This window comes from Diadema setosum, chromosome 22 (genome assembly GCF_964275005.1).
Source record: "Diadema setosum chromosome 22, eeDiaSeto1, whole genome shotgun sequence".
NCBI classification, from domain to species: Eukaryota; Metazoa; Echinodermata; class Echinoidea; order Diadematoida; family Diadematidae; genus Diadema; species Diadema setosum.
Window position 1 is genome coordinate 29,616,641 of NC_092706.1, and position 12,372 is coordinate 29,629,012.

The 12,372-nt window shown below is 38.5% G+C and overlaps 1 protein-coding gene across 1 annotated transcript in view; it reads left to right on the forward strand.

The window, feature by feature from the left end:
- The window catches only part of LOC140245499 (DNA ligase 4-like), a 50,207-nt gene that overhangs the window by 12,078 nt on the left and 25,757 nt on the right, over positions 1 to 12,372 (forward strand). The window contains exons 8-13 of the mRNA XM_072325067.1: positions 354 to 458; positions 1,530 to 1,636; positions 5,793 to 5,873; positions 6,885 to 6,950; positions 9,525 to 9,571; positions 11,870 to 11,966. Coding sequence (XP_072181168.1) covers positions 354 to 458; positions 1,530 to 1,636; positions 5,793 to 5,873; positions 6,885 to 6,950; positions 9,525 to 9,571; positions 11,870 to 11,966 — 503 coding nt within the window. The remainder of the gene's footprint in view (positions 1 to 353; positions 459 to 1,529; positions 1,637 to 5,792; positions 5,874 to 6,884; positions 6,951 to 9,524; positions 9,572 to 11,869; positions 11,967 to 12,372) is intronic.

Here is a 12,372-nt window from a genome sequence, read left to right on the forward strand (position 1 = left end):
TTTATTTATTACTCCAGTTATTTTCCCTTTCACTGATGAAGCATCTATACATGGTTTTACCAAGGCCCAGCTTAATGCAACAATTTGATAAAAGTGTTGATCTCTTATAACATGGATGGAAAGTAGAAAAATCTATACTTAAAATGAATGTTTGGTAGAAACTTGGGCTGAAATTTTAGCAAACATATTTGTATTCATTGTAATTTGCACGTGGATGTGAGTGCATATCAAGGGGCCATTCAATTTGAACATTTTAGTAAATCCTATAGTGTTTGAATGCATTTTAAGTGTTAGAAAAATTTGACCACACACCGTTGGTGACCAACTAACCATTGTTCTCTTTTCTTCTCCAGGTTTGCACTGACCTCGCTGATCCCAAAGTGAGATTGAATGAGATTGCCATCAGCGTTTTCAGCCCCTTCAGTCCAATGCTCGGAGAGAGAGGAAAAATTACACAGGTAAAACATGCAGCTGAGTCTAGGTTGCCACTTGACTGAATTCTGTTTCTGCATTCAGCAAATTTGAACATCAGAAAAAATATTCTCTGGTCTAAAAAGGGGGAGGAAAAAGATGGGGAGGTATTACAAAAACAACTCTAATTACAACATTACCCTAATTGTTAGCTGTTGATGTGAGCTCTAAAATCCAGTTTTGGTGCATGCACAATAAAAAGTGGGTTAATGAACTTCATTAGCCTCTTTCGGGATAATAACTATTAATCATTTCTTTTGGAGATGGGAACATCTAATGAATGAGATATGCATCATCTTAAAGCTAAAGGTCTCTTCTCCTAAAAGCAGGCTCAAACCTAAAAATCTTCATTTATCAGATGCGACGAGTTATGACAACTTTATAGTGCAAGATGGAGCCATATGTTGACGTACAAAGAGAAAAAGCTGATATTGTCTGCTGATTTTTCTCTTTTTTTTTTCCCTGTTTCAATCATGTGATCTATGTATGAAGAAAAGCATTGGGTTCGTGAATTGCAGGTCTTCTACTGTAAAAGTAGAGATATTTGCCGTGTTGAAATTTTTGTGCATTTCACGCAACTAGAAAGTAGTGCAAAAATAAAAGCATGCAAATATTTTTGCTTGTCATGTGTTCCAGTAGCTGATGTCTTGATTCCGTGGAATTAAAAAACACATAAAACTCTTCATATCGGGCAGAGTGCAAAAAATTACATGTAGTCACGCGAAAATATCCACTTTTACAGTACACGTCAATTGTGAAATTAACTTGAAGAAATGTGACGTTCACAAAAATGTCTGTACAGAAAAACATTTGGTTTATAACGTACTTCACTCTGTTGTGACAGATAATCTGTTTCTATTTGCCCCATATGTTCCTTCCCCTTTCTGTCCTTTTCCCTTCCCCCTACCCCCCTTTTTCTCCAGCCCTCCCTCTTAATTCCCTCCCCCACCCGTCTCCCCCCCTCCTGCCCATGCACAAATACCCCACCCCTAGAGCTATATGTGATGGAAAGTGTGACTTCATGTGTACAATGTAGTAAATGGTTTTGTGTTTGGCAGGTGGAGCGTCTGATGGACCACAAAGATTTCTACATCGAGACAAAACTGGACGGGGAGAGGATGCAGCTTCACAAAGAGGGAGACAAGTACAAGTACTTCTCCAGACGGTAAGTGACCCCAGGACACACAGACAAACAGACAGACATACAGAAAGACAAGACAGACAGACAGACAGACAGAAAGAAATAGACAGACAGACAAATAGACAAACAGACAGAGAGAGAGGCAGATAGACAGAAATAGACAAGACAGGCAGACAGACAGACAGATAGGCAGACAGACAGAAATAGACAAGTAAGACAGACAGACAGACAGATAGGCAGACAGACAGAAATAGACAAGACAGACAGATAGGCAGACAGACAGAAATAGACAAGACAGACAGATAGACAGAAATAGACAGACAGACAGACAGATAGAACAGTGCATCACAAAACGAACAAAAAGTCGCACACACTGATTTTGTGTGAGGACTAAAAACGGGTAAAATGTGTCAACCTAGTCGATCTTGACTTTTTCATATTTTCTGAAAGGGCAAATCTTCTACATTATGCTAAAATTTGGGATCATGAAATGGGCAGGAAAGTGTGTTCTTAAGCAGTTTATCTCGAACACGGTCAGGATACATGGAACACTCTTCCTGAGGAGTTGAAACAATGTGCCTCCTTGTTTTCATTCAAAGCAAACTTAAAGAAGCACATTTTATTACAGTATACTTCAAATATGAACTAAAAACAAATAATTTACGACTTATGTTGGTCTCCCAATCGCAACATTGCATATTGTTCCCTCTTCCAGCAGACCAATTCTATTATTCTAAATTCTAGCCTACATTGTATCTGCCCTTGTGCACTTTCAAGCACTTGCACGCACAGTCACCACCATCACATGTCAGAGTTTATTTTCCCCTGCTATCTTCGCAGCAGAATATGTATTGTTACGAATCTAGTACGTCCCTACCTTTTCCTCGGGCCGCCCATTTTTTCAAGCAATGCTTACAATGGCGGCCCTCTGCATAATCGCTTCTTAACTACAATGAGCTTGTTATTGTAATCCCTGCTGCATAGACATGCATACTGTATATTATATCATTAATTTCCTATTGTATTGTTGTTTATGCAAGTCAAACAACTCTTGTTTTAAATTTACTTTGTATATTTCCCACATGTTCATTATTATGTAAACTTATGTATATTGATTTGCAGAAAATAAAGTACTTATCAAACAAAAAAATATCAAACAAACATTTTTTGATAGAATAGTGTGATTAGGTGTGTCTTTAGAGTCCCCTTTTCATTTTCTTAAAGACCTTGATCACACTCTTCACTTTCAACTCTCATTACTTTTGACAGGATGAAGCTACTGCTTTGAAAGTGGCATTAACTATGGACAGAATGTGTTAATAAGGCATGCTCAATTTCAGTTTCATCTGATAATCCCTTCATTGTTGTTACTCTGGTGGTTACTGTCCTGTTTTTGTTCCATTTATCGCACAGCCAGCATGGCTTGGTAAAGATTAAGTGCTTGAATAGACATTGTACTTCAGAGCCTCTTTTCTCAGTTCACACTTTTCTTGAGTGCGAGCTTTCTTTCTAGTATTTAGATAGGTTAGGAGAGTCACTTTGGTTTGAGTTATACATCATTTTAAAGCTTAAAGTCTGCTCTTTCAGAATATGCTCCTAACTAAAATTTCATGTCTTGCGACTTTTTGTTTGTTTTGTGATGCAGGGTCACAAATAGACAGACAGACAGACAGACAGAAATAGACAAGACAGACAGACAGACATTGACAGAAATAGACAGACACATGGACAGACAGTCAGACAGGCAGACAGACAGAAGGACATACAGGCAGACAGAGAGACAGAGAGACGGACAGACAGACAGACGGACAGACAGACAAACAGACAGACAGACAAACAGACAGACAAACGGACAGACAAACAGACAGACAGACAAACAGACAGACAAACGGACAGACAGACAGATAGACAGACAGATAGACAGACATACAGACAGCAGACAAGACAGACGGACAGACAATAACATTACTCTCCGGCAAAATTTCGCGGAGAAACTGTTATCTCTGACCCTGTGCAGAACCTTTGAACTGCTAATAGAGTGTACTTGAAACAAAATACCACAAGCTCTTTGTGGTCGTTGCTGGGTTTGTGGGCGGTTGCCAAATTACCAGCAGATGTTCATTTCCGGACATGAATAAAGAAGTCATGATTGGTGCAGTAGCTATGAAAGACAGTGTTTTTTAACTTTGTCTGGCTCTTTTGTTGTTGACTGTTAAACCATGATGCCATCTGTTTGATCATTTTTGCACTAATTGATATACATTAATTTCTTTCTTTCTTTTCTTTTTTTTTTTAATGGGGGGGGGGAGGGCAGGGGGGGTTATCAGTCTTGGATTACATGGCAAATGTAAATATCACCAATAGAGCATGCACAATGTGCTTTATATTTGGTGCAACACAATTTTTGCCTTTTGCCTCTTGGAATTTGTTTGATAGCCAAAAGCACAGTCCTTTTTTTTTTTTCTTTTTAGGGGAACTTGGTCAAGGGCTAATCAAGAATGGACTCTGCATACTGTAAAATACAATATATTTGTTGCATGAAATTTATGTGAATTGGAGCAGACAGCCTTTTTCGCAGCATAAAATTTTTGCAAATTGCCTCTCACATTCAATGCATATAGTGTGGACGAGAACTTTCCCATACTGTAAAAGTGGATATTTTTGCACGACTATTTTTTCGCGCTTGGCCGGGAAAGAAGAGTTACACGTGTTTTTAATTCCGCGGAATCAGGACATAAACTACTGGAACATATGCCACGCAAAATATTCGCGTGTTTTTATTTTCGCGCAAGCTTCTGGTTGCGCGAAATGCGCGAAAATTTCCACACCGTGAAAATTTCCACTTTTACAGTACATTCTAATTTTGCAAATCTTCCCTCTTACAAAATTCACAAAATTACAATGCATGTGAACATTTCTTGTTTTACATTATTGTTTATCTAGCTTTTTTGTTGTTGTTGAAAAATTAAATCTTAATGAAGGAAACAAAGAAGGAAAAAAATGTTGGTGGTGGAGTTTGAATAAAATCAAATACTGCTGTAGTACCGAGCTCAATGTCACCATACTATAAAGTACACCTTCAAGATGTCACATACATTATGATCTGGTGTGTGCTTACAACAGAAATGGCTGTAGAATAAATCTGCGGCAGAACAAACAAGTTCAAAAGTACAGGTGCAAGTTTCTTCACTTTGTCTCCCTCTAAAAATTAAATTTGTTAAAGGGGATGGCTAGTAACTGATCAGTGGGAATGCTGGGGGTGATTGTTCCAATTTTTGTGGAATTCGTTTAAGAGTACATTATATATCTATTGCTGTGTGAAAATTATTTGCTTCAGAATGGTCTCATATTCAAGTAATGGGCAGTTTAATGCCCCGTCACTGTACAGGCATGCTAGCCTGGAAACATTAAACTGCACATTACATACTTGAATATGAGACCATTCTGAAGGAAATAATTTTCACACAACAATAGATATATAATGTACTCTTAAATGAATCCCACGAGAATTGGAACAATCACCCCCCAGCATTCCCACTGATCGGTTACTAGCCATCCCCTTTAAGCTCGCAACTGCTAATCTGTGAATTAACAAACATGTTGGAAAAAAGGAACCAGTGGCACTCAAACCTATCATCTTCTGCTTTCCAGGCAGCCACACTGGTTCTTTTTTTCCTGACATGTTTGTAAATTTACAGATCAGCAGTTGCGGTCTTAACAAATTTACTTTGTAGAGGGAGACAAAGTGAAGAAACTCGCTCCTGAACCTTCACCCCTCTGAATGATATCTTTCTTTCATGTTCAAAAGTAATTTGAAAGTGAAGTATCAAAAGTGTATTTAATGCCCTTATTGCATATTAAGAGGGTGGTCTTCGTTGTGTTCATGCTCCTACATTTTGTGTGTATTCATTCAATTAAATAAGCGATGATTTCCAATTGTTTTTGTATGATTATAATTCACTTATACAATATTTCGTAATCGATGCTTTATATATAAATGATTATATTGATATTCATTTTGTGTTGTATGCAATGTGATTAGTATTGTAATACTATACAAGTAGCCGCTATTATTATTATCTATTATCATTGGAATGGAAGCTTGTTACGTTGTATATACTTTGTGAAAAATCAAATCAAATTTAAATTTAGATAAAGCATTTTTGTCCACCATATCTAGGTCACATGACTACTCCTCGTCGTTTGGAGAGAACCCGATGGAGGGAAGCTTGACTCCTTACATAGCAAACTGCTTCAAGAGGTTTGTTGGAGGCATTGTTTACCATTTGCAGATGAAACAAAAAACCCAGCTTTCGAGCTTTAAAATAGTTCTAAAATGGTGATGTAGGGATAGAAACAACCAATATAACAATTTGAATCAGTATGATTATTACTAAGTATTGTTAGATATGCAAAATGTGAACAATATCTGTAGTTATAATAAATTTGTTCCTACAGTTGTAGACTAAAACATCTACAGTAATGCACTTGTTACAGTTTATTGAGAAAAATTGTGATATCCCCTTATACTTTAGGCTTTATTCCAAAACTTTTATGTGGTATGATGTTTTGTGATACAACTTGACTTAGGCTACACAAATTCATCAAATGTGATAACTCAATTTTTTTTTTCAATTACTGCTCCCAATGGTATACAATACATGTACCTTTCAGATTTCTCGTTTCTTCTACACTGTTGCACTCAACACAATCATTTGTTGACGTAAAGGTTGTAGAACCCTTTTGCAAACTTCAGACAACTTTGCATGGTTAAAGATTAATGTCTCACAACATCTTGAATGATATCTTATCACCTCACCCCTTGTGATCCCCTTTTGTACCAGGAATAACGGATGGAATTTTGGGGGGTCGGAATAAAGTCACTGTAAATCTGTGGTATCCCCTGCACCCTCCATCATGAAGACGTTTCCAGTTTAGTAGTCATTCTGAGGGGAAAGTCTGAATAACCTAGTGTACCTGTACACCATGACATTATGTAGTCTTCTCATGCAGCATCCAGCTATGGTGGCACCAAAAAAAAAACAACAAAATCATAACTTTTGAATGGGTTGTCAGGTTTTTGTCAAACTTAATTGATTTTTTCCTACTAATATTGCTGCATTTCCTCAATCCATGTATATCTACGTAGGTTTAGTTCTTTAGGTTTTTTTAGGTTTAGTTCAAGCTGTGGAATTGTCACTGATCATATTTCTCATGAATCACTCATCAAATTTATGTTCGTTCTTTCTTTGTCCTGTTTGCTTGGTCATAGCAACATCCACACCTGTATACTGGATGGGGAGATGTGTGCCTATAATCCAGACACTAATGAGTACATGTGAGTACCTGGTATGACTTAAGCCCGCCGCACACTATGCAACTCATGAGTATAAGACCTTAAGACCACGAGACCCAGTCGTACGACCTGGCAACGTACACTATACGATGAGACTACAATAGGCTTATGACTTTTCTGGCTTCAGTACATTTTACCAATGATTACTTCATGAAAGTATGGTAGTACATGCAGTGCACATTGCGCATGCTTCTATGCTCTTTGCATAATGTTGAATCTTGATTGGCTGAAAGCCCACGACCGGCCGTGGAAATTCAACCTGTCAAATCACCACGACTGGCGCTAAGATCCAGTCGCATGACTGGAAACTGGCAAGACTGGTGATGTCACACTTCAGGTCTTACAATCATAAGACCGGTCTGAACTTATAGTGTGCGGTGGGCTTTAAAGTCACCACTCCTCCATTTTGACTGTTTATAAGTTAGGCACTATGGTTGGTATTGTTTGTTTGTACATTGTTTGTTTTTCCCTGATAACCTAAAATGGGTGTTCAGAACAGTATCTATCAAGTTCCATGTCATTGATTGGATACATATATTTATAAAGTACTGCATGGTCAAGCACCTGGTTATTTGTCAGAATTAATATCAATGAAATCACATTTATATTCGCATAATTTACGAAGTACACGGGATAAGTTGCTTCTAAAGCAACCTCACAAAAGTAACCTTGGGGGATTGTGCCTTCAGTTGTGCTGCTCCAAAACTTTGGAATAAATTACCTGAGAAAATGAGGAAGGCCTCATCACTTGCTGTCTTCAAATCTTTGTTAAAGACTTTGATTAATTTGTTACTTATTTTTTGTGTGTCTAATCAGTAACAATGTCAGGAGCTCTGTTACACCACAGCACAGTAGAGTATGTTTACATAGTAGCTGCGCTATACAAATTGTCTAATTGTCCCCGCCGAATGAGTTCGAGCAGGGGACTATGAAACGGGCTCCGTACGTGTGTGTGTCCGTGTGTCCGTCCGTCCGTCCGTGTGTGCGTCCGTGTGTGATCAAAATCTTCAATTTGCTACTTCTCTGTCATTTATGAGCCAATTTTGATTCTGTTTGCTTTATATGATAGCGCTACATGGGAGCTTTGAAACTTCTACACAGAATTTCAGTCGTGACCTTTGACCTTGACCTTTGACCTATATTGTACATTTTGCTACAAAATGCTACTCCTTCGCCATTTCTAACCCGATTTCGATTCCGTTTGCTTTATATGATGGCACTAGGTGAGGGCTTCAAAACTTCTACACAGAATTTTGACCTTTGACTTGTTTGACCTTTGACCTTGATTTTTGACCTGTATTGTACATTTTGCTACAAAATGCTACTCCTTCGCCATTTCTAACCCGATTTCGATTCCGTTTGCTTTATGTGATGGCACTAGGTGAGGGCTTCAACACTTCTACACAGAATTTTGACCTTTGACTTCTTTGACCTTTGACCTTGATTTTTTGACCTATATTGTACATTTTGCTACAAAATGCTACTCCTTCGCCATTTCTAACCCGATTTCGATTCCGTTTGCTTTATGTGACGGCACTAGGTGAGGGCTTCAACACTTCGACACAGAATTTTGACCTTTGACTTCTTTGACCTTTGACCTTGATTTTTTGACCTGTATTGTACACTTTGCTACAAAATGCTACTCCTTCGCCATTTCTAACCCGATTTCGATTCCGTTTTCTTTATGTGATGGCACTAGGTGAGGGCTTCAAAACTTCTACACAGAATTTTGACCTTTGACTTCTTTGACCTTTGACCTTGATTTTTGACCTATATTGTACATTGGCTACAAAATGCTACTCCTTCGCCATTTCTAACCCGATTTTGATTCCGTTTGCTTTTTGTGATGGCACTAGGTGAGGGCTTCAAAACTTCTACACAGAATTTTGACCTTTGACTTCTTTGACCTTGATTTTTGCTACTAAATGCTACTTCCGGCGGGGACATATTTTACGCACCGCGTAATTTCTACTTTTCCTTGTTGTTATTATTATTATTATTATTATTATTATTATTATTATTATTGTTATTATACCAGATTTCTTGAGATAAGGAGAGTGTTGGTCATCATTTCATATTTATTGAGAGGAACAATGGCTGAAGATTGTTAATTTGCTTTGGTTGTTTGGCTTTGTGGTTTAATTCACAGTCTCATCAGAGTCAAAGGTTGACTTCATAAAATGCATTTGTATACATGTACAAAAAAATGTACATGTAAACATACATGCAGTGGTACTCACTGTAAAGTTCTTGCTGCAAACAGACCATGAATAGTTTAGTCTTGGATAAAAATGAATTCTCAATAGCCAAGCTTATCAGACAATACTTCACACGATCAGTCAGCATAATGATGCACTGTTGTATGCTTAGATCTACATACAAAGTGCAAACAGCCGAGTTAGACTCAATTCACCGTGAGCCAAGATTACTTTATGGTTCTTCTTGAAGAATGTGTTTTCGGGGTTTTTTTGTCTCTGTACTTTGAAATGTCAGATGAGGCTTTAATAGAAAATGAAAGATAAACATCATGGTTGTATTGCTGTACAAATTTCCCAGATCGAAGGGGGAAAACTTTGACATCAAGACCCTGCGAGATGATGAAGGTAAGATGTAAATTTTTTCCTCGTAGTCTACCATTCATGTGTAACGAGGCACAGCAAGGACATAAGAAACACAGATCTGTTTCTTTGGATTCCTTCCCAGCTGTAGAACCAGTGGCCAATTGTGTGCATCAAGGATAGGACTTCATTCTCACATGAAAACCCATCTCAGAAAATAAATGACTTTCCCGTGTACTCATTCATCACGTTGATGGGATATTCCAAAATAACAATAGTGCCTGCCACATTTGTTTGTATGACACACTCCAGGGGCCCGTTTCATAAAACTTGTCATCAGTGACAACTGCCACATTTCTATGACAAATTTGCTCTCAGCCAATCAGATGCAAGGATTTCAGTAGCTTGTCACATTTATGACAACTTGTCTCTGATGACAAGTTTTATGAAACGGGCCCGAGAACATGCCGTGTTGACATCATGTGCTATTCACAAACTTGTAGATTGTGAAGTATAGAGGGCTGTGAATTTCAAATACTGACACTGGGATGATAATTACTACAATGGATTTTGTATTAAATGGTAAACAGTGCCAAATTATGGATGTAGCAAAGTTGAGAGCTTTGTTCCAAATTCTACATTATTGTGATGCATCCTAGTATAATGTTATATCTGTATTCTTTATTTGGCACAATAAGTTTTCATTTGATATTTAGTTGAAATGTTTCACCCTTGATGGAATTGTTTTGTGGAACTGAAAAAGCTGTGTTTTCTTATGGGTGCATTGAAGCGCTCTCCTAAAGCAAATGGAACCGTACTGAACCCTTGCCCTTCTATAGTGTACCGTATCGAACCAAGCCAAAAGTGGACCACTTCCTGATGATGTGCTTGACAGGGTACCACAAGTTTGCACACAAAGAATGTGCATAACCTGAACATGTTCATGTTGCAAAAACATCATTCTCTTTGTTCGGGACATCTGTAAGTACAAATGCTCCGGGTGATGAATGGTTGCTACATAATGTGTGACCTCGTCTAAAAATAACTCGTGAGGTGTGCTTTTTCAACAGAGCACTTCAACGCTCCAAATCTTGCACAGCATGGTACAGTTCACTTTTGTTCACTGTAGAGCGCTCGAATGCACCCTTGTCACTCCTATCTGTAGCTGATGTCTATAGATGTGACCCATTGTCATGTGACTTCGATCAAGTTTCATATCTTATGGCTATAAAATACATTGTCAGATCAGGCGATCATGATGGGAAAAGTTGGTAGAAGAGTGGGCTAGCAGTCTGGAGGTCTCCGGTTCAAATCCTGATGGAATCCCATTTTCTTTGCTCATTTTTCCACCAATTTAATGTTTCTTAAACTAAAGCACCAAAGTATTACATAATCACCTACCTCCTGTCTAAATATCAAAAGCCCTTTTTACACTTGTGTTTCTTGACCCTGTACTTTCTGTGACCCAGGACTATCATTAATCCCGTACCAATTTTTTCAGCTTTTTACACTCGCCAATAAATCCCATACTAAGCTCTTGTCCCGGGCTAAAGAGAAAACTGACCTTTTTACACTCATATTTCTTTAGTCCCGTACTTTCTGATTGGTCAGTGGGGTTCGGGCTTCATCTTTGTCGCTTAACCCCAGATTATTTTTGCAGGGCAAGATTGTACGGGATTATCGATAGGGCTAGCCCACTTTGACAAAAGCAAGGTCTAGTGTAAACAAAAAATGGGCTAAGGAAAGTCCGGTACCAATGGTACATACCGAATCATCTGCTTGCCAGACATTGTCCAAACTTTTGAGTCCATTTTTTTAAAATGATGTTTACTGTAAAGCGAGGAATGTTCATGTGCATCTTAATTTCGCAAATTTCGCGAAGATAAAATGCACTTGAAAGTTCTTGTCTACACTATAGGCATTGAACGTCAGAGGCAACTTGCGAATATTTAATGCTGTGAAAAGGCCGTCGGCTCCAATTCCCGAAAATTTCATGCAGCGAAAATTTTGTGTTTTACATTACCTGATGGATGCCAGGTTTTCTTACCATTTATATGATAGGTTTAGGGAAGTGAAGTGCAACAAACTTACAAATTTGTCATTGAAAAGTCGAGTTTCGATGACATATGACTTCCAAATCAGTAAGTGCACCCTTGGGAACTTCATCAGGGTCCTGTTCATAAAACTTGTTATCAGTAACAACTGCTCAACCAGTCAGATGCAAGGATTTCAGTAGCTTATAACAACTATCAATAACAATTCTTATGAAACGGTGCCTAGGTGTGAATGCACTTTTAGAATTATGCATTGTGTATGTAAACTTTGTTTTGTTTTTACCCCCAGACGTACAGGTCTGCTATGCCGTCTTCGATGTCCTGCTTGTGAATGATTGCAAACTAGCCAACCGTCCCCTCAAAGAAAGACTAGCCTACCTACCAAAGTAAGCTGATGCATTATATGTCAGCTCTCATTGTCACAGTAATTGTAGCTCTAGATTTTTCCACACAGTCTATGAAATGGGAAGGGCAAAGTCCATTCTTATTAAATTTCTTGTTTCATTAGTTACGTTCAGACGGGAGCTTTTAACCTCGAGGTTAGAGCTTGTAGTTAGGGACCGTGAAGACGTACTCGTAGTTAGCAAACCTCGAGGTTTGCTCGATGTTTCGAGCCACGAGAAATCTTATGGTTAGCACTCTAACCATGAGCCGCGGGGGGTCCCCACTCGTAGTTAAGCACCGTGTGGACACAAAAAACAACGAACTCGAAGTTAAGAGTGATCTCGCCGTGAACTCCAGCCCCCACAATTTCCCTCTGCCCCCGGGTCAACCTCCCAAACGTACACCACA